The sequence below is a fragment of the Mytilus edulis genome, chromosome 12, assembly GCF_963676685.1.
Source record: "Mytilus edulis chromosome 12, xbMytEdul2.2, whole genome shotgun sequence".
Classification (NCBI taxonomy): Eukaryota; Metazoa; Mollusca; class Bivalvia; order Mytilida; family Mytilidae; genus Mytilus; species Mytilus edulis.
Genome location: NC_092355.1, coordinates 81,394,642 through 81,422,154, shown reverse-complemented (window position 1 = coordinate 81,422,154; position 27,513 = coordinate 81,394,642). Strand labels below are relative to the sequence as shown.

At 32.5% G+C, this 27,513-nt stretch overlaps 2 protein-coding genes across 3 annotated transcripts; one reads left to right on the top strand and one right to left on the bottom strand.

Annotated features, from left to right (window-relative positions):
* Positions 1–144: 144 nt before the first annotated feature.
* Positions 145–9,119, bottom strand: LOC139497256 (uncharacterized). The gene is made up of 4 exons (XM_071285420.1): positions 8,999–9,119; positions 4,297–5,293; positions 903–1,015; positions 145–398 (listed from the first exon to the last, which is right to left on the bottom strand). Exons 1-4 carry the CDS (start codon positions 9,068–9,070, stop codon positions 360–362), a joined length of 1,221 nt encoding a protein of 406 aa, XP_071141521.1. The 5' UTR covers positions 9,071–9,119; the 3' UTR covers positions 145–359.
* A 24-nt stretch (positions 9,120–9,143) lies between these two features.
* Positions 9,144–25,869, top strand: LOC139497257 (protein archease-like). Of its 2 annotated transcripts, none has more exons than XM_071285422.1 (8): positions 9,144–9,317; positions 12,398–12,422; positions 14,439–14,449; positions 15,006–15,119; positions 18,301–18,383; positions 19,148–19,200; positions 19,926–19,962; positions 25,742–25,869. In XM_071285422.1, the coding sequence occupies exons 1-8, from the start codon at positions 9,272–9,274 to the stop codon at positions 25,826–25,828; spliced, it is 456 nt and encodes a 151-aa protein (XP_071141523.1). In that variant the 5' UTR covers positions 9,144–9,271; the 3' UTR covers positions 25,829–25,869. The 2 variants fall into 2 exon arrangements, with proteins under 2 accessions (XP_071141523.1, XP_071141522.1); XM_071285421.1 differs by lacking the exon at positions 9,144–9,317 and adding an exon at positions 10,459–10,606.
* The last annotated feature ends 1,644 nt before the right edge of the window (positions 25,870–27,513 follow it).

Genomic DNA, 27,513 nt, shown 5'->3' with positions numbered 1-27,513 from the left:
TGGGGCTTAAGGCTATAGATTAGACCAAAAACATTTTTTGTTGCAATTAGTTTTAGGTTCAAACTTAGTTTGACTGGACTATACAGACACTGAATATTTAAAGAGGGAAACCTTTTTTGGTCAAGTTTTGAAGAGAAATATACATAAATTAATAAAAGTTTTATTTCTTATAAATGGCACTGTCTACAAATATGTTTTTCTGGTCCATGTCAACTAATCTCTAGTATCATATTCCTTCCTTTCTAGTTGGGCATACTTTTTGTTTATCTCCCCTTCTTAGCGGTGTATACATTTTTTATCTCCACTTTCAAGAAGATAAAACATGAATTATCTCCCTTTTTAACATCAACAACATGATGTCAAGTGGCAACTCTCATCTGATTCTTTAACTTTAGATACTGAAAATAAACAAAATAATACTTGATTTACAATAAATGTACATTATGTCACATAACTAAAAGAAAGTTGACATCAAGGGAGATAACAGACAACTTACAGCAAAAACTACAGCTAACACAAAGTTCGATTAATTACATGTTCTAACTAATTAACAACAAGAGGATTAGATGTCAGAGTTATATATATAATATATCTGATTGGTTTACACGTCACCCTATTTTCTTTGTTGGTCAGCAGATTCTACGTCCAAGATGAGCATATATATATCTGATGTCTCATGACATTAATGACATTAATTACATTAATCACATGTTCTAATTCAAGAGCACCTGACGGAGTTCATCCACTCCCCCCTCCCCCCCTCTCCCTTATCAAATTTCATGATTTCATTGACTTGATTCAAGTGTTTCTGTTTAGAAGATTTAAGATGCATGTTGAATTAAATCCGACTTGAAATTAGAAATTAAAAAAACCCCAGTAAATATATATTTGTTTATATTTACATTTTTCCTGCTATCAATAGCCTGCTGTACCCATAGTAACTCCATAGCAACATTTTTCCTCATCCCTCTCAAGGCCTCAGGATCATTGGGGTATGCAGTATTAGCTGAATTATCTAAATAAAAAAAACATACTAGGTGTTTATATCTTTGTTCAATCATGTTGTTTTGGCAGCTTAACCATTTGATGTTTTAATTTTACATGTGACTACTTTCCTTTGATCAAAACTTCACAGTTATTCAGATATCCTATACACATTGCAGGGCTCACACTACTTCAGAATCAAAGGGAGAAGTGACCTCTCTTTTTAAAACTGATAGGAAGAAGTGGTGAGATTTGAAAGAGATTGTATATTACAGGTTTAATTTCCTGGTTTTGTCTCTTAATAGGATTTCATGCATTTGAATTGTCCAGGTATTGTTTTCATTCATCATCTAAATATTGAATTGAGTCATGTCATAATGTAATAATATCAAACAAAGATGCTAATCCCCTGTTATTTTAAGTATGTTCAACCATACAAACCCCTGTCACATGTGTCTTAAACAATGTTAAATATTTTCATCCCTTGTTATCTTGAATATATGTTTTTTTCAAATATGTATGTCATGTACATGTACGTGATAGTCAATAAAGACTCAATATGTATGTCATGTACATGTACGTGATAGTCAATATGTATGTCATGTACATGTACGTGATAGTCAATATGTATGTCATGTACATGTACGTGATAGTCAATATGTATGTCATGTACATGATCGTGATAGTCAATATGTATGTCATGTACATGTTCGTGATAGTCAATATGTATGTCATGTCATGTACATGTACGTGATAGTCAATATGTATGTCATGTACATGTACGTGATAGTCAATATGTATGTCATGTACATGTACGTGATAGTCAATATGTATGTCATGTACATGTACGTGAAAGTCAATATGTGTGTCATGTACATGTACGTGATAGTCAATATGTGTGTCATGTACATGTACATGATAGTCAATATGTATGTCATGTACATGTACGTGATAGTCAATATGTATGTCATGTACATGTACGTGATAGTCAATATGTATGTCATGTACATGTAGGTGATAGTCGCTTTATTTGGTTTAAACACTAACAAGCAATGTTTTGGTTTAATTTGGGTCTGATTTGTTGCAACTATTCCACCACTGTTGCATTTTTTTTATAACAATTCATTGACATTGCTTGTCAGCATTTTATTTTCCCAAGTATGGTAAATGGTTTAGAACAAAATGTTGTTTTAGTCATGATTTATAAGAATGAAGTGTGAGTCAGACTCTGCTTCAGTATCATCCCATTGTTGTCATAGTGATGATTTATAAGAATGAAGTGTGAGTCAGACTCTATAAGAATGAAGTGTGAGTCAGTTGTCATAGTCATGATTTATAAGAATGAAGTGTGAGTCAGACTCTATAAGAATGAAGTGTGAGTCAGTTGTCATAGTCATGATTTATAAGAATGAAGTGTGAGTCAGACTCTGCTTCAGTATCATCCCATTGTTGTCATAGTCATGATTTATAAGAATGAAGTGTGAGTCAGACTCTGCTTCAGTATCATCCCATTGTTGTCATAGTCATGATTTATAAGAATGAAGTGTGAGTCAGACTCTGCTTCAGTATCATCCCATTGTTGTCATAGTCATGATTTATAAGAATGAAGTGTGAGTCAGACTCTGCTTCAGTATAAGAATGAAGTGTGAGTCAGACTCTGCTTCAGTATAAGAATGAAGTGTGAGTCAGACTCTATAAGAATGAAGTGTGAGTCAGACTCTATAAGAATGAAGTGTGAGTCAGACTCTATAAGAATGAAGTGTGAGTCAGACTCTATAAGAATGAAGTGTGAGTCAGACTCTATAAGAATGAAGTGTGAGTTCAGTATCATCCCATTCTATATCAGAAGCAAGTTTGGCAATGCGTAATTTTTTTATCGATGATACCACCTGTATGTTTAGCACTCGCATTTGTTTTGTCACAGCTAACAACTGAATATTTAGGTTCCCTTTGAGGCCACAAACAATTTAACATGTTGTAGTTTTGTTGTTTGAACAGCAAGCAGTAGACTTTCTTTCAGAGCAATATAAATATGAAACTCCTGTTAAATAATACTTTATTTACATGTAGCCATGGGTTCTTACGGAGTTGTAGCCTTCTCAATTAATAATTGTATATAGGGAATTGATTATCTGACTTGCATACTTTAAAACATCCGCAAATCAGTCTGTTGTCAACCGTTTAACAGAATATATAGCTTTACTACTTGCTGTGTTGTTTTTCTGTCTCACCGACTCATGGTTTGCCAAATTTTTTTTTATTAACTGGTCCCTTATGTCAGTGATATTGTTGTCTTTTTTCAAAACTACCTCTACCGTTTTTTATTGGGAAAAATGCATATTTTTTATTGAATTTGGGAAATTTGTATTTTTTATTCTTAACACATTTCCGATTTTTTGCTGAACTTTGCTGTCTTTTTTGCACTGTTTTTTCATGCATATTTTGGTTGTCATACATTTTCAACCTGAAAGGTACTTTTCAGAGGGGGGAAAGAAACCAAAACAATGATGGTACTTAATGCATTGAAAACCACATGTGTTACAAACACCATGATGATTCTGATCAGAACACTGGATCTCAAAAGTGCTTTCTAATATCAAAATAATAACATGAATACGAAATTTACAAACATTACTACCAATGCCATCACTGTTTTGGGAAAATGTTAAAAAATTTGGGAGGAATTTTAAGCCCTTTTTTTTAGTAATTGGGAATTTTCTCTAGGGGAAAAGGCCGAATTTCGGCTGTAATTTGAGGCAAACAATATCACTGTATGTTTACCAGCCATACAGCTTTCAGTAATAGATCAGTGTTCTCCCCAGGCCGTTTTAGCATCGCGGTACCGCGACGCTATATTTTCTTCCTGTGACGCTATAATTATTTCCACGACGCTATAATTATTTTCAGGATGTTATTTTTCTTGTTTCTTTATGGCAAAGCCATGTCTTAAATTTTAAACTTTCATCTTATTACCGCTTGTGATAAAAAAAAATGTATCACCTTTAATTGAATCCCCTCAAGTCAGACAATAGGGGCAATATAGAGTAATTAAATAAGTAATTCCTTCCAACAGGGACCCAGATCAGTAATTTAATGTAACACTCTATTTTAAGACAAAAATAGAATTCCAAACTTTGATATTATAAAAATAGATTTATAAGAAAACAATTTATAGATAAATATAAATGACGAACATGAGAGAGGCAGGTAGTGTTTAGAACACAGATTTGACTTATAATTTGGATGAGGTTGTTGAGTAAACAGTATCTCAGTACATTGATTTTTCCTATTTTTTCACCTGCATTTACTTACCTTTACAATCAGAGCTAAAGCTATCCCATACTGAAGTCACATTAGTTAATACAGAGGATTCTTGATGATAGCTTGGATGTCTTCCTCTTTGAGATTCCATTACAGAAGATAATTGAACTGTCTCCTGTTTAGGAGAACCTCCAAATTCTAGTGCAGGAATAGGACCTACTTTCTGACCCAGTTGTGAAGGAGTTTTGTTATTTTGAGGAGATGTTTTCCTTGAATCTTGTACAGAGTCTTTCAGTGATATATCGTTCAGTGTCCGTAGTTGGTTTTCAAACTTGTTGATCTTTTGTTCCAATATTTGTCTATTTGTAGTGTGAACTTGTGTGCTCCCCTTTTCTGTCTGTGTGTCTATATTTGTTTCTTCCTTGTAACAAGGTAGATCATCAGTCTGAATCAACATATCATATGTTCTAACTGGATTTTGTTGTCCAGTTGTCTCCCTTGTTCGTTGTTCAGTTGTCTCCCTTGTTTGTTGTCCAATTTTCTCCCTTGGATTGTTATTTTGGTGTGTTTCTACCACTGATATAGTTTCTTCGTCCATACTAGTTTGTGTTTCAATGGTGCAACTGTTGATTTTATTTGTTAATGCTTGATGGGAGAAATTAGAAATAACTCCTGATTTTCCCTGTGATTCTGTATGGTATGGAACAACAGGTTTAAAGGGAGTTTCAGAGAAATCACTTGAGTTGGAACTTCTTGCAGAATTTATCTGATGAACTTCTGTCGTGTCTTTTGATTTGGCATGAATTTCATGATATTTTATAGAGCTTCTCAGAGATTCAATATTTGGTGAGTTACGTGCTGAGACATTAGGAGTAACTTCTCCAACATTTCTCTTTAGCTTGTGTTTCCTGACTCTGGGCTTGCCCAGTGCTGCATGTGGCCATTCCACAATGACTGATTTACTTTTTTCAATATCAGAAACTATCTTTTCATACTCTGATTGCATTCCTTTAAACCATTTTCTGACTATGACTCCTCTGATCCATGCCTAAAAGTAAAACAAAATTCTTTTATCTGTAATTTTCCCCGTCTTTTTCATGTGAAAAATCTGTAAACCAACAAATTAAAAAACCCTGGCCTTAGTTTAAAAGCACAAAAATTTGTAAGGGTTCAGCGGAACCCAGTGTCTCGCCTTCTTTTGCTATAAGTCACAGACTCAACCTAGATGGTGAAAAATTATTAAAAATTTCCGCTGGATATTATCTTTTGATTTGAAGAAGCTTCTGTGAGTTTGGTTTATGAATCTAAATTTTTTTTTTAATTTTTTAACTGCAAACTGTACATGCTGCATGTAATGTTATCTTGAAAAAAACTAAGTCCATTTATACATTTGTTATAAGTACAATGAAGTAACAACAGAAAACAGGATTTTTTTTTAACAAAATGTCCTTGTAGACGTATTTACTATCATTTGGTCATAAACAAGCTTCTGTCCAAGTTAGGTACAAATTCAGGATAGATAAGAAAAATTTGTAATTAAAAAAACCTTAACCATAGAGTGAATGTAATCTTAACTGGCAGAAAAAACAACATGCACACATGAAAACAGTTAATCTTTTTGAGGCTTAACAAGAATGTGTCCATAGAACACAGATACCCCACTCACATTTTCTGTTTGATAACACAAATATAAATTGTACAAAACTTTGATTTTCCTTATTGTTCTTCATCCCATAAATTTTAGAATTGTAAAATGGGTAAAAAAGGGCTAACTGCGAGTGAGAAAAATATGTCAGTATGTTTATTAGGACAATCATATGAACAGCATTGTATTAACATTGTAATGTTTGATTCGGCCACACAAAACATGATTAACACATTTTGTAACAGGCCTCGACAATAACGCTTGTCTGATTGTCTGGTACCAGAGGGAAAAAAGGTCAGACAGTAAAAGCTGTATCAAGCTTGTCCGTTGGGGCAAGTGCAATTATTCTGCAGAAAATAAGTTTAATCCAATTTTGATGAACAAAGTAATAATAAACAAAAAACAAGAAAACAAATATTAATTTGACAAGTTTCTGTATTCTGTTTATTCAAGTGCAAAACCTTTTTCTTCGACATGTTTACTAATGCAATCGATAATTTTTAACTGGTTCTTTGTCAAGTACTTTTTAACAGGTAAAAGGTATACTATTCTTACTAATCCGAATCAATGATGCGCTTTGTAGATAAGATAACTTTACAGGACAGTAAGTTCGTCACCTCGTCACCTCGAAAGATTCAGCTCCAAGTTCAATAGACAGTTTGGCACAGTGGGAGACATATTTAGTAGACATGGTTGATAGACAGTTTGACATGGCAGGAGACATTTTGAGACCAAGACAAATCAGTACCTCATTTTGCTACCTTATTCTGTTCCTTATAATAAATACCATACCCGCAATTTTTTTCACAAAAATATTTATTTTTAATAGAATTTTTTTGGACAAGTAACAATTTCATTCGGACAAGTAAGTTTTGGTATGTACTTGTCCTACAGGACAAGTTGAAAAAAAAACTATTGTAGAGGCCTGTAAAAGGGAATATACATTGTATATTGTATAAAACAATGATTTAAGTTGATTCAACTACTATTCTGGACAAAGAAAGATAACTCCAGTTGAAAAAAAAGCTATTGTAGAGGCCTGATTAACCCTGCCACATTTTTGCACCCTTCCCAAGTCCATGAAGTCAGGAGCCTCTGGCCTTGTAAGTCTTGTATGTTTTCTTATTTTAGTTCATTTATAAAAGTGTTTTGGATAGGTATAGGAAGTTGTGGTGTGAGTGCCAATGAGACAACTCTCCTGGCATCCAAATAACAATTTAAAAAAATAAACCCATTATAGGTCAATGTAAGTCCTTCAACACGGAGCCATTTAATTTCCTTCTAGATATTATATTTTGATCATAACAAGTTTCTATCCAAGTTTAGTACAAATCCAGGATTGTTTAAGAAAGTTATTAAAATTTAAAAAACCTTTAACAACAGACATGACAGAGTGAATTTGTATTGTTTCCTGGCAGAAAAACTAAGTCAATTTTAAATTAAAATATGGAAAAAAACAAATTATTTTTTTAACAAATTTACTTCTAAATACTATTTATGATCATAAACAAGTTTCTGTCCAAGTTTGGTACAAATCCAGGATAGTTTAAGAAAGTTATTAATATTTTAAAAACTTTAACTGGTCCCAGAGTGAATGCCATGTAATGTTTACCACATCATGCACATGTACACAATCATGTACAAGTGTAAAGCAAAATATTGTCCTATGAAATATTGTACCACAAGACAATATTTCATAACTATGTAGCATGAAATATTGTGCTCGTCTATGGAAAAATGTCCAGAGAAGGACAAATTTTCATAGCGAAATTTTGTCTGTATAAAGACCATATTTCTCAGATAAATGTTATGGAATTTTGTCTTGTTAAAGGGAGGTTATATTTTGTGTGAATTGAGGCAATATTTCACAGATAAATACTATGAAATTATGTCCTATTAAAGGAAGGTTATATTTTGGTTATATTTTGTGGGTATTGAGACAATATTTCATAGACAGATTGTCATGGAATTTTGTCTCATGAAGGGGAGGTTATTAACATATATATTCATGTTAGAGAAGCCTCAAGGTATATAGGATTTTTTTCCTGCAACACATGCTTGTGTATAAATTTACAAAATAAGTGATTGTCAGTTCATTACTTATATTTGTACAGTATACTGTAATAAAATGAAACATGCGTAAGACAATTCTTTAATCTATAATACATGTACATGTAAACCATTTGTAATGTATCTATATGCAAATTTAAAACTCACTATTAGTAATTATATAAATTCCTTGCTATTCAAAACAATTTCAGTTATAAATCTAAAAATGTGCATGCTGCATGCTTGTGTACTATTTCTAATTGTATAATAATTTGATTAAAAATTATTTTCAAAGCCAGTATTTCATAGTGTAGTATTGTCATGAACAGAATTTCATAGTGAAATATTGTCCAGAAGGAGGTGACAAAATTTCATGGACAAGGACAATATTTCATATTATTTATTATGAAATACTGTCAGTGGACAATATTCTATATGAAATTTTGTCCGAAAGACAATATTTCATGGGGGACAATATTTTATGTTACACTAGCAGCAAAACTTTACAATTAAAATACGAAAAAAATAGAAATTTTATTTTTGCAAAATTTACTTCTGGATACTATCTTATGATCATATTAAAACAAGCGTCTGTCCAAATTTGGTAGAATGCTATGTCTGGCTTTTGCTAGCAAAAATGAGTCCTACACAGAAACAGAACCGGGTCCTATCGCCCAAAAACATGATCACACCAATTCACATTCTCTCCCTTTAACTCTCGCACCCTCGATTGCGCCCTTTTTATTGGTGTTGTGTTTATTAATATTATGTTATTGTTTAGGGGTCAGCTTAGTCAGTTATAGTCCAAGTCATAATTATTTGGACTAGGGTCAGCTGCAGAATTTTCTCACTGTGTCGAAGACATATTGGTGGCAGTCCATTGGGCATTTGCCATTTCTATTCTCAATTACTAATACTATATAGTATAATTTAGTCAAATAAAGGCCATTCTGACTACGGAGGCGATTTTCCTCCTTACAGTTACTGTCGGGTTTTTTCTTTTCTACTGCAGTAGTAATGTCAGGATTCTGAACACAACAAAAGTAAAATATTAAAGACCTGGATCTTAACAACATGTTGTTCATCAATTTCTAAATCTTCAAATTCACCACTATCTTCGCTGTCTTCCATGTTGGAACAAATATCGTATCTATGTCTCTGATTGGTCAATTCGGACGGAAGTTCATTCGGAACAAGGCTTCTAAATTTAGCACAGGGGTTTTACGTTGATAATAACACTCTTGTTCATTGCACAATATTTATTCTACGACCAAGTATATATATACAAGTACACATATTGTATGTGACAAAAACGATAAAAACACGTCAAAGATGGCAGGTGGTGATCAAAGAATAATTCCAGACATCAAATATGAGTGTAAGACAAATAGTTTATAAAACAAGATAACTCGTACTTTCGGCAAGTCGTACTCAACCAACTCGTACCCTATTTTTACCAACTCGTAACCATGTTTTATTTGATATTATTTATCAAGTTTATATGCATAGTTATTGTAACTTTCTTTCGTATATCATTAAATTGAGCACATCAAATGGACCAGAGTGATACCGTATTTTTGATAATGTCCACTACGAAACGGGTCAAATCTCCTTCAGTATCTGGTTTTAAAATTATGAAAATAATATCAGTGTACAGCTTGATAAATGCTTTGACGAATACAATCAGTCTTGTTACGATTGCAATATAGGGATTGTGGGAAAAAAATAAAACATGCGAATACGTCCCTTACGAAACGGTCCCCTACGAAACAAGTATGGAAGAAAAACGTTTCGTAGTGGACACTACCACTCCCATGCATTCTTTTTTTAATCTTTTTTCAATTATATTCGTGCAAAACAAATAACAAGGGTAAGTTTCATGTAATTTTTATTATGTGTTTATTAACATATGATAGGGTTGATGTCAACTACGAAACTTTTTGTCCACTACGAAACGGTTTTGTCCACTACGAAACGCATCAAAATGTCCACTACGTAACATAAGTTGAACCTTCATATGTGAAGTACTGTCTAATCTTTATCGATAAAAATGGTTTTCCAATTCAGAAAAAAATGATATTTTTCTAGTATTTAAAGTAAACAAACTGGAATGTTTATAGGAAACATTTAAAATTGCAAAAAACATGTGTGTTTAGAAGACGTTTCGTAGGGGACAAAAGTCCCCTACGAAACAGTACACAAATTATGAAAATAATATCATTTTAAAGAATATTTAAGATTGCACTTAACACGAAAAAAACTAAGACATAACGCAATGTTCAGTAAAAAATATCCTTTTCATATTCTATGGATCTACATGTACCTCAGGGTGCACTGGGATACTTCAGGGAGTTAAAATATCCATTTCTACGGATATAAACGAAGAAAACTTATATTATAATGCTAAAAAAATATTGGGTGCGACTTAGTAGAAGTACGAGTTGGTAGAAGTACGAGTTGCCGAAAGTACGAGTTGGCTGAGTACGAGTTGCCGAAAGTACGAGTTGACATGTATCCGATAATAACACTCTTGTTCATTGCACAATATTTATTCTACGACCAAGTATATATATACAAGTACACATATTGTATGTGACAAAAACGATAAAAACACGTCAAATATGGCAGGTGGTGATCAAAGAATAATTCCAGACATCAAATATGAGTGTAAGACAAATAGTTTATAAAACAAGATATAATTTTAAAAGAGTCAAGAGGGTTGTAAATGTTAACTTGTACATGTTGTAAGGTGGTCTCATTGGGGAGTTCTGATCTCAGAACCCCCTTACTATTTTGTCAGATTCACGTATTCTGCTTACACTATGTATGTAAGCAATTCTCTTTTTTTTTTGGAATTTCCTGTGTCCCGCTGGCGCTAGACCTCATTTCCAATTTTCGCGGCACAATAATTTGACTTTCATGTGTCACGCTTCCAAAAATCAGCAATCCTGCATCACGCAGAGACCCCAATGAGACCCACTTGCAATGTGGGTATGACGAATAACGGTAAAAATTCTTTCTAAATAACGTTGATGCATACATGTGACAGAGTTGTCAAGCCACAACTGGAGATTTGGAAATTTTCAGCTGGAGTTTTGGTCTCATAACTGGAGATTTTTTATCAACCTTTTTATTGACGTACGCAATGGTTTTTTTTGTGTGTTAAACACCTGCATATCAATTTTTACTTGATAAAAATAAAAGATAAGAGGTTTTCAAATATTTATTCATTATGTATAATTCAAGATAAAGTGATCAGTCATCCTACATGGTTCTGAAAAGCGGGAGATTTTGACTCCCGCCAGTAGAATCACATGTATGTTGATGGTAATTTTTGGTGCATGAAAATAGAATGTACACTTTCTATTAGAAAACAAACAAGTCCTACTGATCATGCTGATTCTGAATCATCACGTTAAATATTTTCCAAAAATGAGGCAAATGAAAATAATAAATTATTTGAGATTTCTAACAAATCATGTTTAGGATATTTTGAAGAATCATGGTAAAATTGTTTATAATTTGACACTAACGGTTGCCAAAAATGACTGTTTGATGCCTGACAATAAAGGGCATTACTACTCTCTTACAAGCCACAACTTGGCACAATTAAGGCGGTGGCTATGCTTAAAATGAAAAATGTAACAATAATGAAAAGGTTATATAGGGGGGGGGGGGGGGGGGGGACAATACCTTTTTGTGTTAACCTGTTATTTTCAAGGTGTTGTTAACTGTTATCTGAGATCAATTTAAGCTGTTAACTGTTTTTTTAACCAACTTTGTTAACTGTTGTCCACATTTTTGCATTTTTTGTTAACAGTTTTTGCCAAAATCGAGGTGTTGTTAACATGTTAATGGACCCCCTATTGTCCTCCCTCTATATAGCATCCTGGTAAACAGGAGAAATTGAAATACCATCTTGTTTCTAAAAATTAAAGCATCACATGTACATCCATAACATAATATATAAGAAAACCTCTTCCATGACTTCAGATAACATCACATTTAAGATTATAGCATCACATTATCATGATGCTAAAAGGCCCTGTGGAAAACACTGATTGTGTAGTTACATGTACACCGAACATGCCTAATATACCCATTTTATTTACACATATACATGTAATATACACATTGTTAATCTTACATGTCTTACTTACACATATATCCACATTGTTAGTTACACATACTGTAAAATCAGAAATTTTCGTGGGAGATTTAATTTTGTTTTATATTTCTTGGAAAGAATATCTCCACCAAATTAAAACCCCTACAAAGATTAACCTCTTTATCATACCACTTACATTTAAGGAAACTACACAATTAAATCCCCATGGAATCTTATGGAGAGACAAAACCACTAAATTTTAACCCCACAAAAATTAATGTTTCTACAGTACATACACATTGTTAGTAACACATGTATACACATTGTAATAAGTTTGTATTTGTTTTCAGATCTAGATCATACAGCTGATGTGCAGTGAGTATAACCATTAACTGAGTTAAACAAACCTTTAACTGAGTTACACAAACCGTTAACTGAGTTACACAAACCTTTAACAGAGTTACACAAACCTTTAACTGAGTTACACAAACCTTTAACAGAGTTACACAAACTGTTAACTGAGTTACACAAACCTTTAACAGAGTTACACAAACCTTTAACTGAGTTACACAAACCTTTAACTGAGTTACACAAACCAAGTTACACAAACCTTTAACTGAGTTACATAAACCAAGTTACACAAATATTTAACTGAGTTACACAAACCTTTAACTGAGTTACACAAACCTTTAACTGAGTTACACAAACCAAGTTACACAAACCTTTAACTGAGTTACATAAACCAAGTTACACAAATATTTAACTGAGTTACACAAACCTTTAACAGAGTTACACATATCTTTAACTGAGTTACATAAACCAAGTTACACAAATCTTTAACTGAGTTACACAAACCTTTAACTGAGTTACACAAACCTTTAACTGAGTTACACAAACCTTAAACTGAGTTACACAAACCTTTAACTGAGTTACACAGACTGTTAACTGAGTTACACAAACCTTTCACTGAGTTACACAAACCTTTAACAGAGTTACAAAAACCTTTAACTGAGTTACACAAACTGTTAACTGAGTTACACAAACCTTTAACTGAGTTACACAAACTGTTAACTGAGTTACACAAACCTTTAACTGAGTTACACAAACCTTAAACAGAGTTACACAAACCTTAAACAGAGTTACACAAATCTTTAACTGAGTTACACAAACCTTTAACTGAGTTACACAAACTGTTAACTGAGTTACACAAACCTTTAACTGAGTTACACAAACCTTTAACCGAGTTACACAAACCTTTAACTGAGTTACACAAACCTTTAACTGAGTTACACAAACCTTTAACTGAGTTACACAAACTGTTAACTGAGTTACACAAACCTTTAACTGAGTTACACAAACTGTTAACTGAGTTACACAAACCTTTAACTGAGTTACACAAACCTTTAACTGAGTTACACAAACTGTTAACTGAGTTACACAAACCTTTAACTGAGTTACACAAACTTTTAACTGAGTTACATAAACCTTTGACTGAGTTACACAAACCCAGTTACACAAACCTTTAACTGAGTTACACAAACCTTTAACTGAGTTACACAAACTGTTAACTGAGTTACACAAACCTTTAACTGAGTAACACAAACCTTTAACTGAGTTACACAAACCTTTAACTGAGTTACACAAACCTTTAACTGAGTTACATAAACCTTAAAATGAGTTACACAAACCAAGTTACACAAACCTTTAACTGATTTACACAAACCTTTAACTGAGTTACACAAGCTGTTAACTGAGTTACACAAACCTTTAACTGAGTTACACAAACTGTTAACTGAGTTACACAAACCTTTAACTGAGTTACACAAACCTTTAACTGAGTTACACAAACCTTTAACCGAGTTACACAAACCTTTAACCGAGTTACACAAACCTTAAACTGAGTTACACAAACCTTTAACCGAGTTACACAAACCTTTAACCGAGTTACACAAACCTTTAACTGAGTTACACAAAACTTTAACTGAGTTACACAAACCTTTAACAGAGTTACACAATCAAACCAAGTTACACAACATGCACAAACCTTTAAAAGAGTTACACAAACTTTAACTGAGTAACACACACCGAGTTACACTAACCTTTAACCGAGTAACTCAAACCGAGTTACATAAACCTTTAACTGAGTTGACAAAAATATTCTGAATCCAGATTTCCTCATACCTTATACATGTTAAAGCGTTAAATTTTGAAAAAATAATTTGATTGATAACATTGAAAAAAATAAAGGAAAAAATATTTGTGCTTAGTGTGATAAAAATTTCTGACTCAGACAAAAAGACAAAAATCTATAAGCATTGATTCATTTTGTAAGTGAATATTAACCATGTTAACATGATAAAAAGTCATTAATTATTTATATATATGTTTTAGGTTGCATGCATGTATCCTTTTGTTACCCAACAATATAAATAAATCACAGGTAATGAGAGTGTATGTAGTATATCATAGGTATGGACAGATATATTTGGTTGTTTAATGAATTATGTAATACATCTGAATCTTCATGCACAGAAATCAATAGAGAAAATGTGGGAGAAGTTATTAATCAAATGCAGATGCTATACACCAGAAAAAAGATGGCTAGATAATACCCCATGTAATGCTAATATTTCTGACGAAAGTGATCATGATTATTGCATTAATTCTAAAGTCTGAACGATGCCTCCAGTTTTTTTAATAATTTATAGATCACTTTTAACTCATTATGCAGACATCTCAAATAGAAATGTAATTCTATATTGCAGTTAAAATAAATGTTTTTAATTGTCTACATACGAATATGCATGTAACAAGTCAGGAATATGACAGTTTTTATCCATTCATTTGATACGTGAGAAGGTTATGATTTTGCCATTTGATTAGGGACTTTCGGTTTTGAGAATTTTCCTAGTAGTTCAGTATTTTGTTGTTATTTTTTCCTTAACTTGAGATTTTCAGGGGGAGATAATTTAAAAGAAGCATTTGAACAATGTGCAACAGCCATGTTTGGTTATATGACAACAGACTACAGTCGGGTAGAAATGACAGACACACAGGAAATAGAAGTGGAAGGTAAGGTCATGACACCAGACTACAGTCTCGTAAAATGACAGACACACTTAGGTCGTATTGTGCATTATCGCTGTTTTACAAAAATTTTACATTTATTTTATTGACTTATAATTCTTTTCTCAGCACAGTAGAGTGATATGAAAAATTATCGCCAGTAATTATGGGCGCACATGCTGTTGTCAAAGAAATAGACAACGTTGTTTTTGGTAATATAGCAATAAACAGATTAGCATTGGTCATCTTAGCTTGATTGCTTTTCTCACTTTCCCTGTACCAGCTCAAGCTAGAAAATCTATCTTGTTGTTTTGACCAGAGATAATCTATAAGTATGAGTATGTATGAAGAAGACTTTAAGGATGTACTTATGTGAGGTTTTGGAATTTGTGTCAAATGTTCGGACTCCTTGGTGTTTTTCCTTACAATACAATGTAAAATATTTTGCCCCATAACACCCATTTATTTTTTCATATAAGACTTAGAAGCTCATGAAAGGTCATTTACCAAAATTTAAGAAGATTCTTAATTTTCTTTCTTTTGTTTTGAGAACTAATAATACCAATGCAAATATAAGGTAAAAGTCAGAGTCAGCCTTTTCCCGCCATATTTTAAATCTCAAATATCTCGAAAAGAAGGTCCATGACCTATCAATATTTTTAGCTTATTTTTATCCTTAATTGATGCTCTACCAGCTTATAGAATCAATTTTAACTTCTTAATTTATTAATTTTTACCTAACCTCACCTAAGTACATCCTTAAGACCTCAATTGTTAATGCAGAAGTCAGCACTTTAATCATGTTAATGTTTTCATCCATCACACAAAACCAGTACATGTAAAGAAGACTTTAAGCTGAAGGACGCCTCCGGGTGCGGGAATTTCTCGCTACATTGAAGACCTGTTGGTGACCCTCTGCTGTTGTTTTTTAATTGGTCTGGTTGTTGTCTCTTTGACACATTCCCCATTTCCATTCTCAATTTTATTTAAGACCTCAATTGTTAATACAGAAGTCAGCACTTTAATCTTGTTAATGTTTTCATCCATCACACAAAACCAGTACATGTAAAGAAGACTTTAAGACCTCAATTGTTAATACAGAAGTCAGCACTTTAATCTTGTTAATGTTTTCATCCATCACTCAAAATCAGTACATGTAAAGAAGACTTTAAGACCTCAATTGTTAATACAGAAGTCAGCACTTTAATCATGTTAATGTTTTCATCCATCACACAAAATCAGTACATGTAAAGAAGACTTTAAGACCTCAATTGTTAATGCAGAAGTCAGCACTTTAATCATGTTAATGTTTTCATCCATCACACAAAACCAGTACATGTAAACAGGGGCGTAGCTACCCGGAAGCACGACAGCACGTACATCCACGTCGTTTTCACAAAACAAACAAAAAAACAAAAACAAAAAAGCAGAAGAGAGAAGGATGAGTTGGTCAATCGGAATCGGAGACTGTTGGTGTCTTTTCCGTCTATCGCGGATATTAGTTTGACAATCTAGTTACAAGTGTTGATGAAGCTGTTCATTCAGAAAAAGATTGTAGGTCCGAAGTTGCGTTCACATTGATTTGGCATTCAAAAAAGAAATGGCAAAATAAAAATTTATAAATTGAATGTTAATAAGGGAAACACCTATGTCGTCACTTTTTTTAATTGATGAAATATCATTAAATAACGACATTTGGTTTCATAATAAATTTTTTTTTTGAGATTATGACAAAATCGGAAGGTAACTTGTATCTTTTACAAGATTTTTACTTTTGAATTTGTAATACTCAGTCTAAGAATAAAGATATGTAGTTTTGGAGCACATTTTACAGTGTACAGTTCATCAGTTGGGAATGAGATGTACCAATCGGCATTAATTATCAGATCCCTTCGATATCGTTGAAAATATGCCAAGGCGATGTGGTTGACAAACTACCGGAGACAATCACCCTGCAACCACGCCAAAACAGTATTGGAAAGTCTCATTATTTTTTGCGTTTATATACCATTTGATAAGGCCACTGGACAGTGGAGTCGCATCAAGTTATCAGAAAATCGCTTCTTTGTGCTGTATCTGCTTCATCGTGTTGTAGGAAATATCACAAACGAACAAATCTCAATATTGTCTGAAACATAAGAAACTGACCTAGCATGTAATTTTGACGAATTCAATTGGGAGGTCGCTCGATGCGGAACACGTACGCTGGTTTATAACATCTCGCGAGTGCTACCATGCCATGATGGCCCTGAGATCTATCAGTCACGGTACTACGTATGTAATTGAAAACAAATGTACGATCAACAATGAACAACGAAAGTTACATAGCATTACTGCATATTCATCGGGATTTGAGTGTGAATGTTGACAAAGTGATAGAGAAGTTTGTTTCTGCCCAGACCTGAAGAGCAGATTTTGGACAATTTTGAGTAAATTCTGTATCACAAATATGTGTTGTTTATGTATTACTATATTCAGAAGATTTTTTAATAGTTTTACATTCATAAATTTTTATCAACATATAGCTCCTCTTTTTACCGTCCTATGACCGAAAACCGAAAAAAAAAAATCTGCATAATAGGGTCCCAAATTTTTTTCGCATCGCTCCGCTCGGCGGTAGTTGCTTCCACATCGTTTCTTTCTAGCTACGCCCCTGGTAAAGAAGACTTTAAGACCTCAATTGTTAATACAGAAGTCAGCACTTTAATCATGTTAATGTTTTCATCCATCACACACTATCAGTACATGTATGAAGAAGACTTAAAGACCTCAATATTTTAATGCAGCAGTCAGAACTTTAATGTTGACATAACATTTCATGGATATAATTAAAAAAAACAAAGGATATGGGGTATTCATCCATGACACAAAAACAGTAGATGTACAGCAAAAAAAAACACATTTTACCATATAAGGTAAACGTCCAATTTAAAATTATCCAGTTCTTTGACCACATTTATTCGAGTAACTTAATATGCTGTATCAAATATTTAATCACAACCCAAATTCAGAGCTGTATTAAGCTTGAATGTACTGTCAAAACTGTTCATGGTTTGACCTGTACGGTTGTATCAAGCTATTCCCTTGACATTTTTAATCCTATTATCTATATATGCTTAGTTTATCAATAAGTAGAAACACAGACACAATGTGTGCAAGTTTTTATTTCAATTTTCCTCTTTTTCAGCTGATGACATGGAAAATCTGTTATTTCACTTTTTAGATGAATGGCTATTTGTATTTTCTGCAGAACCTTTCTTTATCCCCAGGGTAAGTCTTTCTGCAGAACCTTTCTTTATCCCCAGGGTAAGTCTTTCTGCAGAACCTTTCTTTATCCCCAGGGTAAGTCTTTCTGCTGAACCTTTCTTTATACCCAGAGTAAGTCTTATTTTCTGCAGAACCTTTCTTTATACCCAGAGTAAGTCTTATTTTCTGCAGAACCTTTCTTTATCCCCAGGGTAAGTCTAACTAATAATACATAAATATATCATAAACATGACCACTTTAAGACAAATGATAGAACACTATATGATAAATGTTAGAACACTTTATGATAAATGTTAGAACACTATATGATTAATGTTAAACCAATAGATGATAAATAATAGAACACTTAATGATAAATGTTAGAACACTAAATGATAAATGTTAGAACACTAAATGATAAATGTTTGAACACTATATAAATGTTAGAACATTATATGATAAATGTTAGAACACTTGATGATAAATGTTGGAACACTATATGATAAATGTTAGAACACTATATGATAAATGTTAGATAACTTTTAAGATAAATGTTAGACCACTCTATGATAAATGTTGGAACACTATATGATAAATGTTAGAACACTTTGTGATAAGTGTTAGAACACTATGATAAATGTTGGAACACTAAATGATAAATGTTAGAACAATATATGATAAATGTTAGAACACTTTATGATAAATGATAAATGTTAGAACACTTTATGGTAAATGATAAATGCGTGCAGCAGAATTATTTGAAATTATAGTATGCTTTGTTTTCACAGGTTGTTGAAATAACAGAATTTGATAAAGAAAATTTAAAACTGAAGTGTAAAGGGTGAGTTTAAATAGTTTGGGAAAGAGTTGTATTATCAATATTCCATTTATTACACTTCATGTTAAAATGTCAGATTTTGATTGGTTAATAAGACGGAGATAATTTATTTTATCTAATGGCTTATTACCATTCATGGACATGCTTGATGAATAAAGGCAACAGTAGTATACCGCTGTTTAAAACTCATAAATCGATAGAGACAAAAACTAATCCGGGTTACAAACTAAAACTGAGGGAAACGATCAAATAATAATTGGTAAGCTTAATTCTATACTAATTGTTGTTATGTACTACTCATCACTTTCAATTTCAAATTTAATGGGCAGTTACTATGTTCATTACAATAAATTAAATAACACATGACTGAGATGATATAAATAGAACAGACTGTTACTCCTCGAAAGAAATTCTCGTAATAACCATCTACTATATCACCTCCTCAGCTATTTGTTATTTATACACTATTATATTCTTTAAAGAAACAAGTGAAACTGCACTAAATTGGTGACTCTTGATCAGGAATTATCATGACTAATTAAAAGATATGAAATACTGAATCTTTTAAAGTTAACTGTGAAACTGCACTAAACTGGTCATTAACACAATACATGTGAGTTCGAATTCTCATCGGCATGAAGGATGTCAATGGGGGGAAACAAAACATGCCTTTTGAATGGATTGAAGTGCAATGTTATTTATTAAAAATCTGTCGTTTTAATTTTCAGTTATGGAGAAGAATTTGATATATCAAAACATCCTCAGGTAGGTTTTATATTATCATATTTATCAGTGGCGGATCCAGGGGGCGGGGGTTCTGGGGGTTGGAACCCACCTTTTTTGGACGATCAATGCATTTAAATGGGGGACATGTAGTTGGAACCCCCTTTGTCCTGGGTTAGATACCCCTTTTTTTTAAATGGCTGGATCCTCCTCTGTGTACGGCCTGGTCCTTACTAATCAGATCATTGTAAAGGTCATCCCGTTACAAGTGGTAATTATTAAAGCTATATTGCCCATTGTATTTGTGAGATTTCTACAAAATTAAACAACAAAGTAATGTAAATGAATAGAATAAGTTGCCACCCATTATTACGGTAATATTGTTTTGGAGAGGTCCTGTTTTTATTGGTGTCATTCTTAATATGAATAAATCATATACTTTTGTATAATTTCTAAGAAATAACATATTATTACTAGTCCCAGATATAAATTCTAAATATGAGAAGTAAAAATAAAAGATTTTTTTACAATTTTCGAGGAATGCATAAAACTTGTCTTTTTGTGGATATTTGATTTCATGGTTTTGCCAAAGCCTGCATACAACCTGATACAAAATTTGTCATTCGTTGAACATTTAATTTCTTGGTTTACCTGTACCCACGAAAACCAATAATATACAAATAAAGCCTTTGTATGAGGTCGATACAAGGATATAATGACCTGAAAGAAGTATATTGACTGAGGACGAAGTCCGAGGTCGATATACTTCTTCGGGTCGATATATCCGGTATTGACCTCATACAAAGGCTATATTTGTTATATTATTAATTTCATACCATATTTGTATCAAAATCCTTATTTGATTTTGCTGGAATTTTATAAATATCATATTGTCTCCTTGACAGTAACAAAATATTAGTTGTTATTTTATTTACTTTATTTGTTTGTTTGACATCTTATGCATTTGAAGATTTTTTTGTCAAATAATCAATTGTTTCAAAACGTTAACAATATCATGTCAGAATTCATGACATGACGTCACAAAGTATAATCGTTTTTTATAAATTCTAAAAATAACCGTGCAATATGCTTTTTGCTATCCGCCGTGTTCTCTCTACCTTCACAAATATTGTTTGACATGTGACTATCCCTAAACGAATCAAATTTGTTAAAATATACGAATTAATAATATTATACAAAGAATAATAATGAATCAACAGTACAAGAACAAACATATTCTACTTTCAATTGTTTTATTATCGACTCCTAGGAGTCGATATTAGAATTGAACGATGGACAATCAGTTCGTGAATTTTTCTTGCTACCTGATTGGAAGATATAATGAGACGTGAATAATCAAAGTTTATTGATTGGTAAGGACAATCCAAACCTAGTAAATGTCCTTCAATCCCGTAGAGTATCGGATTTGTCCTCGCTATTTTAGCAATTAGATTTTGCCTGGTCATTAATCATGCATATTCATGATATTGGTACACAGGTAACTTTTATCTATAAATAGTCGAATCTCCTGGAGTTTCGTAAACAACAATGTTAAACGATATATACTACTTCATGACGTGTGACCTCACGTGTGGTAAAATTTGTTGATTGATGCACATGGCTATTCTAGTAAATGAATTAATCTACAAATCGAGAGCACTTTCCATTTTCATCAGCTAAGAGTCAACTAGCCCTTTTTGAAAGGCTAATGCTTGTCTAAATATGTGATTGGTTATATTTTTCAGGGAACAGAAGTAAAAGCCATCACCTATTCTAATATTTGATTGGTTATGTTTTTCAGGGAACAGATGTAAAAGCCATCACCTATTCTAATATTTGATTGGTTATGTTTTTTAGGGAACAGAAGTAAAAGCCATCACCTATTCTAATATGTGATTGGTTATGTTTTTCAGGGAACAGAAGTAAAAGCCATCACTTATTCTAATATTTGATTGGTTATGTTTTTCAGAGAACAGAAGTAAAAGCCGTCACCTATTCTAATATTTGATTGGTTATGTTTTTTAGGGAACAGAAGTAAAAGCCTACACCTATTCTAATATGTGATTGGTTATGTTTTTTCAGGGAACAGAAGTAAAAGCCTACACCTATTCTAATATGTGATTGGTTATGTTTTTCAGGGAACAGAAGTAAAAGCCATCACCTACTCTAATATTTGATTGGTTATGTTTTTTAGGGAACAGAAGTAAAAGCCTACACCTATTCTAATATGTGATTGGTTATGTTTTTCAGGGAACAGAAGTAAAAGCCTACACCTATTCTAATATTTGATAGGTTATGTATTTTTAGGGAACAGAAGTAAAAGCCTACACCTATTCTAATATTTGATAGGTTATGTATTTTTAGGGAACAGAAGTAAAAGCCATCACCTATTCTAATATTTGATTGGTTATGTTTTTCAGGGAACAGAAGTAAAAGCCATCACCTATTCTAATATGTGATTGGTTATGTTTTTTAGGGAACAGAAGTAAAAGCCATCACCTATTCTAATATTTGATTGGTTATGTTTTTCAGGGAACAGAAGTAAAAGCCATCACCTATTCTAATATTTGATTGGTTATGTTTTTCAGGGAACAGAAGTAAAAGCCATCACCTATTCTAATATTTGATTGGTTATGTTTTTCAGGGAACAGAAGTAAAAGCCATCACCTATTCTAATATTTGATTGGTTATGTTTTTCAGGGAACAGAAGTAAAAGCCATCACCTATTCTAATATTTGATTGGTTATGTTTTTAGGGAACAGAAGTAAAAGCCATCACCTATTCTAATATTTGATTGGTTATGTTTTTCAGGGAACAGAAGTAAAAGCCATCACCTATTCTAATATTTGATTGGTTATGTTTTTTAGGGAACAGAAGTAAAAGCCATCACCTATTCTAATATTTGATTGGTTATGTTTTTTAGGGAACAGAAGTAAAAGCCATCACCTATTCTAATATTTGATTGGTTATGTTTTTCAGGGAACAGAAGTAAAAGCCATCACCTATTCTAATATTTGATTGGTTATGTTTTTTAGGGAACAGAAGTAAAAGCCATCACCTATTCTAATATTTGATTGGTTATGTTTTTCAGGGAACAGAAGTAAAAGCCATCACCTATTCTAATATGTGATTGGTTATGTTTTTTAGGGAACAGAAGTAACAGCCATCACCTATTCTAATATTTCATTGGTTATGTTTTTCAGGGAACAGAAGTAAAAGCCATCACCTATTCTAATATTTGATTGGTTATGTTTTTCAGGGAACAGAAGTAAAAGCCATCACCTATTCTAATATTTCATTGGTTATGTTTTTCAGGGAACAGAAGTAAAAGCCATCACCTATTCTAATATTTGATTGGTTTTGTTTTTCAGGGAACAGAAGTAAAAGCCATCACCTATTCTAATATTTGGTTGGTTATGTTTTTTAGGGAACAGAAGTAAAAGCCATCACCTATTCTAATATGTGATTGGTTATGTTTTTCAGGGAACAGAAGTAAAAGCCATCACCTATTCTAATATTTGATTGGTTATGTTTTTTAGGGAACAGAAGTAAAAGCCATCACCTATTCTAATATTTGATTGGTTATGTTTTTTAGGGAACAGAAGTAAAAGCCATCACCTATTCTAATATTTGATTGGTTATGTTTTTCAGGGAACAGAAGTAAAAGCCATCACCTATTCTAATATTTGGTTGGTTATGTTTTTTAGGGAACAGAAGTAAAAGCCATCACCTATTCTAATATTTGATTGGTTATGTTTTTCAGGGAACAGAAGTAAAAGCCGTCACCTATTCTAATATTTGATTGGTTATGTTTTTCAGGGAACAGAAGTAAAAGCCATCACCTATTCTAATATTTGATTGGTTATGTTTTTCAGGGAACAGAAGTAAAAGCCATCACCTATTCTAATATTTGATTGGTTAATGTTTTTTAGGGAACAGAAGTAAAAGCCATCACCTATTCTAATATTTGATTGGTTATGTTTTTCAGGGAACAGAAGTAAAAGCCATCACCTATTCTTATATTTGATTGGTTAATGTTTTTTAGGGAACAGAAGTAAAAGCCATCACCTTTTCTAATATTTGATTGTTTATATTTTTCAGGGAACAGAAGTAAAAGCCATCACCTATTCTAATATTTGATTGGTCATGTTTTTTAGGGAACAGAAGTAAAAGCCATCACCTATTCTAATATTTGATTGGTTATATTTTTCAGGGAACAGAAGTAAAAGCCATCACCTATTCTAATATTTGATTGGTTATGTTTTTTAGGGAACAGAAGTAAAAGCCATCACCTATTCTAATATGTGATTGGTTATGTTTTTCAGGGAACAGAAGTAAAAGCCATCGCCTATTATAATATTTGATTGGTTATGTTTTTTAGGGAACAGAAGTAAAAGCCATCACCTATTCTAATATGTGATTGGTTATGTTTTTTAGGGAACAGAAGTAAAAGCCATCACCTATTCTAATATGTGATTGGTTATGTTTTTCAGGGAACAGAAGTAAAAGCCATCACCTATTCTAATATTTGATTGGTTATGTTTTTCAGGGAACAAAAGTAAAAGTCATCACCTATTCTAATATTTGATTGGTTATATTTTTTAGGGAACAGAAGTAAAAGCCATCACCTATTCTAATATGTGATTGGTTATCTTTTTCAGGGAACAGAAGTAAAAGCCATCACCTATTCTAATATTTGATTGTTTATGTTTTTTAGGGAACAAAAGTAAAAGCCATCACCTATTCTAATATGTGATTGGTTATGTTTTTCAGGGAACAGAAGTAAAAGCCATCACCTATTCTAATATTTGATTGTTTATGTTTTTTAGGGAACAGAAGTAAAAGCCATCACCTATTCTAATATTTGATTGGTTATGTTTTTTAGGGAACAGAAGTAAAAGCCATCACCTATTCTAATATTTGATTGTTTATGTTTTTTAGGGAACAAAAGTAAAAGCCATCACCTATTCTAATATGTGATTGGTTATGTTTTTCAGGGAACAGAAGTAAAAGCCATCACCTATTCTAATATTTGATTGGTTATGTTTTTCAGGGAACAGAAGTAAAAGCCATCACCTATTCTAATATTTGATTGGTTATGTTTTTCAGGGAACAGAAGTAAAAGCCATCACCTATTCTAATATTTGATTGGTTATGTTTTTTAGGGAACAGAAGTAAAAGCCATCACCTATTCTAATATTTGATTGGTTATGTTTTTTAGGGAACAGAAGTAAAAGCCATCACCTATTCTAATATTTGATTGGTTATGTTTTTCAGGGAACAGAAGTAAAAGCCATCACCTATTCTAATATTTGATTGGTTATGTTTTTCAGGGAACAGAAGTAAAAGCCATCACCTATTCTAATATTTGATTGGTTATGTTTTTCAGGGAACAGAAGTAAAAGCCATCACCTATTCTAATATTTGATTGGTTATGTTTTTTAGGGAACAGAAGTAAAAGCCATCACCTATTCTAATATTTGATTGGTTATGTTTTTAGCGAACAGAAGTTAAAGCCATCGCCTATTCTAATATTTGATTGGTTATATTTTTCAGGGAACAGAAGTAAAAGCCATCACCTATTCTAATATGTGATTGGTTATGTTTTTCAGGGAACAGAAGTAAAAGCCATCACCTATTCTAATATTTGATTGGTTATGTTTTTCAGGGAACAGAAGTAAAAGCCATCTGATTGGTTATGTTTTTCAGGGAACAGAAGTAAAAGCCATCACCTATTCTAATATTTGATTGGTTATATTTTTCAGAGAACAGAAGTAAAAGCCATCACCTATTCTAATATTTGATTGGTTATATTTTTCAGGGAACAGAAGTAAAAGCCATCACCTATTCTAATATGCAGATCTATGATGAAGATAAACATGAAGTCTTTGTCATTATTGATATTTAATGATTGTTGTAAATACATTTGTAATAAACATAACAAACTTGTGGTTGTATGGTTGTTTATAATTGTTTATATCAACTTCATTTATACTCTAGTGGCTAGTTGGCTGATTGACAATTATACCACATCTCCTTTTTTTATACGACTGCAAAAAAAATTTGCGTCGTAAAATGGTATCATGTAGTCTGCGTCTTCCAAAGACGCATTGAGTTTCTGGACAATAACCTTAGATTAAGTGAATGGATCTCTATAATTTTTTACCGTAAGGTTTCATACCACTAAAGGAAGGTTTGGATTGATTTTGGGGGTTATGGTTCCAATAAAAAATGCATTAAACATTCAAAATATTGATATAAATATATATGCAGCAGTTATACTTCACTTTCTTACTTATTGGGATTTCTGAGACAAAGTGCCTAGTTTTATGCCATATGTGTGCAACAAATCATTAATTCCTTGTATCTGCTCATATTAAAGGACTTATTGTTATTGTTATTACTACCACTGGGTCGATGCCTCTGCTGGTGGACTGTTAGTCCCCGGGGTATCACCACCCCAGTAGCCAGTACTCTGGTACTGGCATGAAAATACGGATTTTTTGTTTTATTAAAATTTGCTGTTACAAAATGTTAGAAATTATTATAAATTAAGGAATGTATCTCCCTCATGCAAAGCTCTGATTCCTTTCACGGATTTGGCTATACTTTTTGGAACTTTTGGGTTATAGCTATTCATCTTTTATATAAGCTTTGGATTTCAAATATTTTGGCCACGAGCATCATTGAAGAGACATGTATTGTCGAAATGCGCATCTGGTGTAGAAAATTTGGTACCGTTATTGTTATTTAATTTCTTTATAACGAACTGCTTTGGTATCTCAGTAAAATAGAAAATAGTTATTTCAATTGTCTTCTCGAAGAGCGGGGCGTAAGAAACCAGAGGAACAGTCAAACTCATAGATAAAAAAAACTGATAACACCATGATTCAAAAAGAAAAAGACAAACAGACTTACAATAGTACAAATGACACAACATAGAACAGAAAACTAAAGACTAAGCAACATGAATCCAACCAAAAGCTGGTGAACTATTTACGGTCAAACAACTAAACTGTCTGTAGCATCAACACGAATTCAATTAAGATTGCATTTTGTACTGTATTTACATAAAAAGTCCATGATCTAATCAATTAAGATAAAAACTAATTTAAGAATTCAAATATCATATAAACATTCAATATATGAACGCACAACACTGATACTTAAATCATGGGTTACATGAATTCCTCGATTAATATGATGTCCATTCACCCATCGAATATGTAATTTTTAGCTCACCTGGTGTCCGTCGTCGTTGTACTCCGTCGTTGTTACATTTTACAAAAATCTTCTCCTCTGAAACTACTGGGCCAAATTAAACCAAACTTGGCCACAATCATCATTGGGGTATCTAGTTTAAAAAATGTGTCCGGTGACCCGACTAACAAACCAAGACGGAGGCCATGGCTAAAAATAGAACATAGGGTTAAAATGCAGTTTTTGGCTAATAACTCAAAAACCAAAGCATTTAGAGCAAATCTAATAGGGTGAAATTGTTTATCAGGTCAACATCTATCCGCCCTGAAATGTTCAGATGAAACGGACAACCCATTGTTGGGTTGCGGCCACTGAATTGTTAATTTTAAGGAA

Excerpts from the sequence above, each read along its gene's own strand:
- LOC139497256 (XM_071285420.1), bottom strand. The coding sequence starts at position 9,070 with ATGGAAGACAGCGAAGATAGTGGTGAATTTGAAGATTTAGAAATTGAT. Across the intron at positions 1,016-4,296 it reads CTTTAGCTCTGATTGTAAAG|ATAATTCAGCTAATACTGCA; the intron begins GTAAGTAAATGC and ends TTTTTTATTTAG. Across the intron at positions 399-902 it reads CTATTGATAGCAGGAAAAAT|TATCTAAAGTTAAAGAATCA; the intron begins GTAAATATAAAC and ends GTTTATTTTCAG.
- LOC139497257 (XM_071285422.1), top strand. The coding sequence starts at position 9,272 with ATGGCAGGTGGTGATCAAAGAATAATTCCAGACATCAAATATGAGT. Across the intron at positions 9,318-12,397 it reads TCCAGACATCAAATATGAGT|ATCTAGATCATACAGCTGAT; the intron begins GTAAGACAAATA and ends ATTTGTTTTCAG. Across the intron at positions 19,201-19,925 it reads TTAAAACTGAAGTGTAAAGG|TTATGGAGAAGAATTTGATA; the intron begins GTGAGTTTAAAT and ends TTTAATTTTCAG.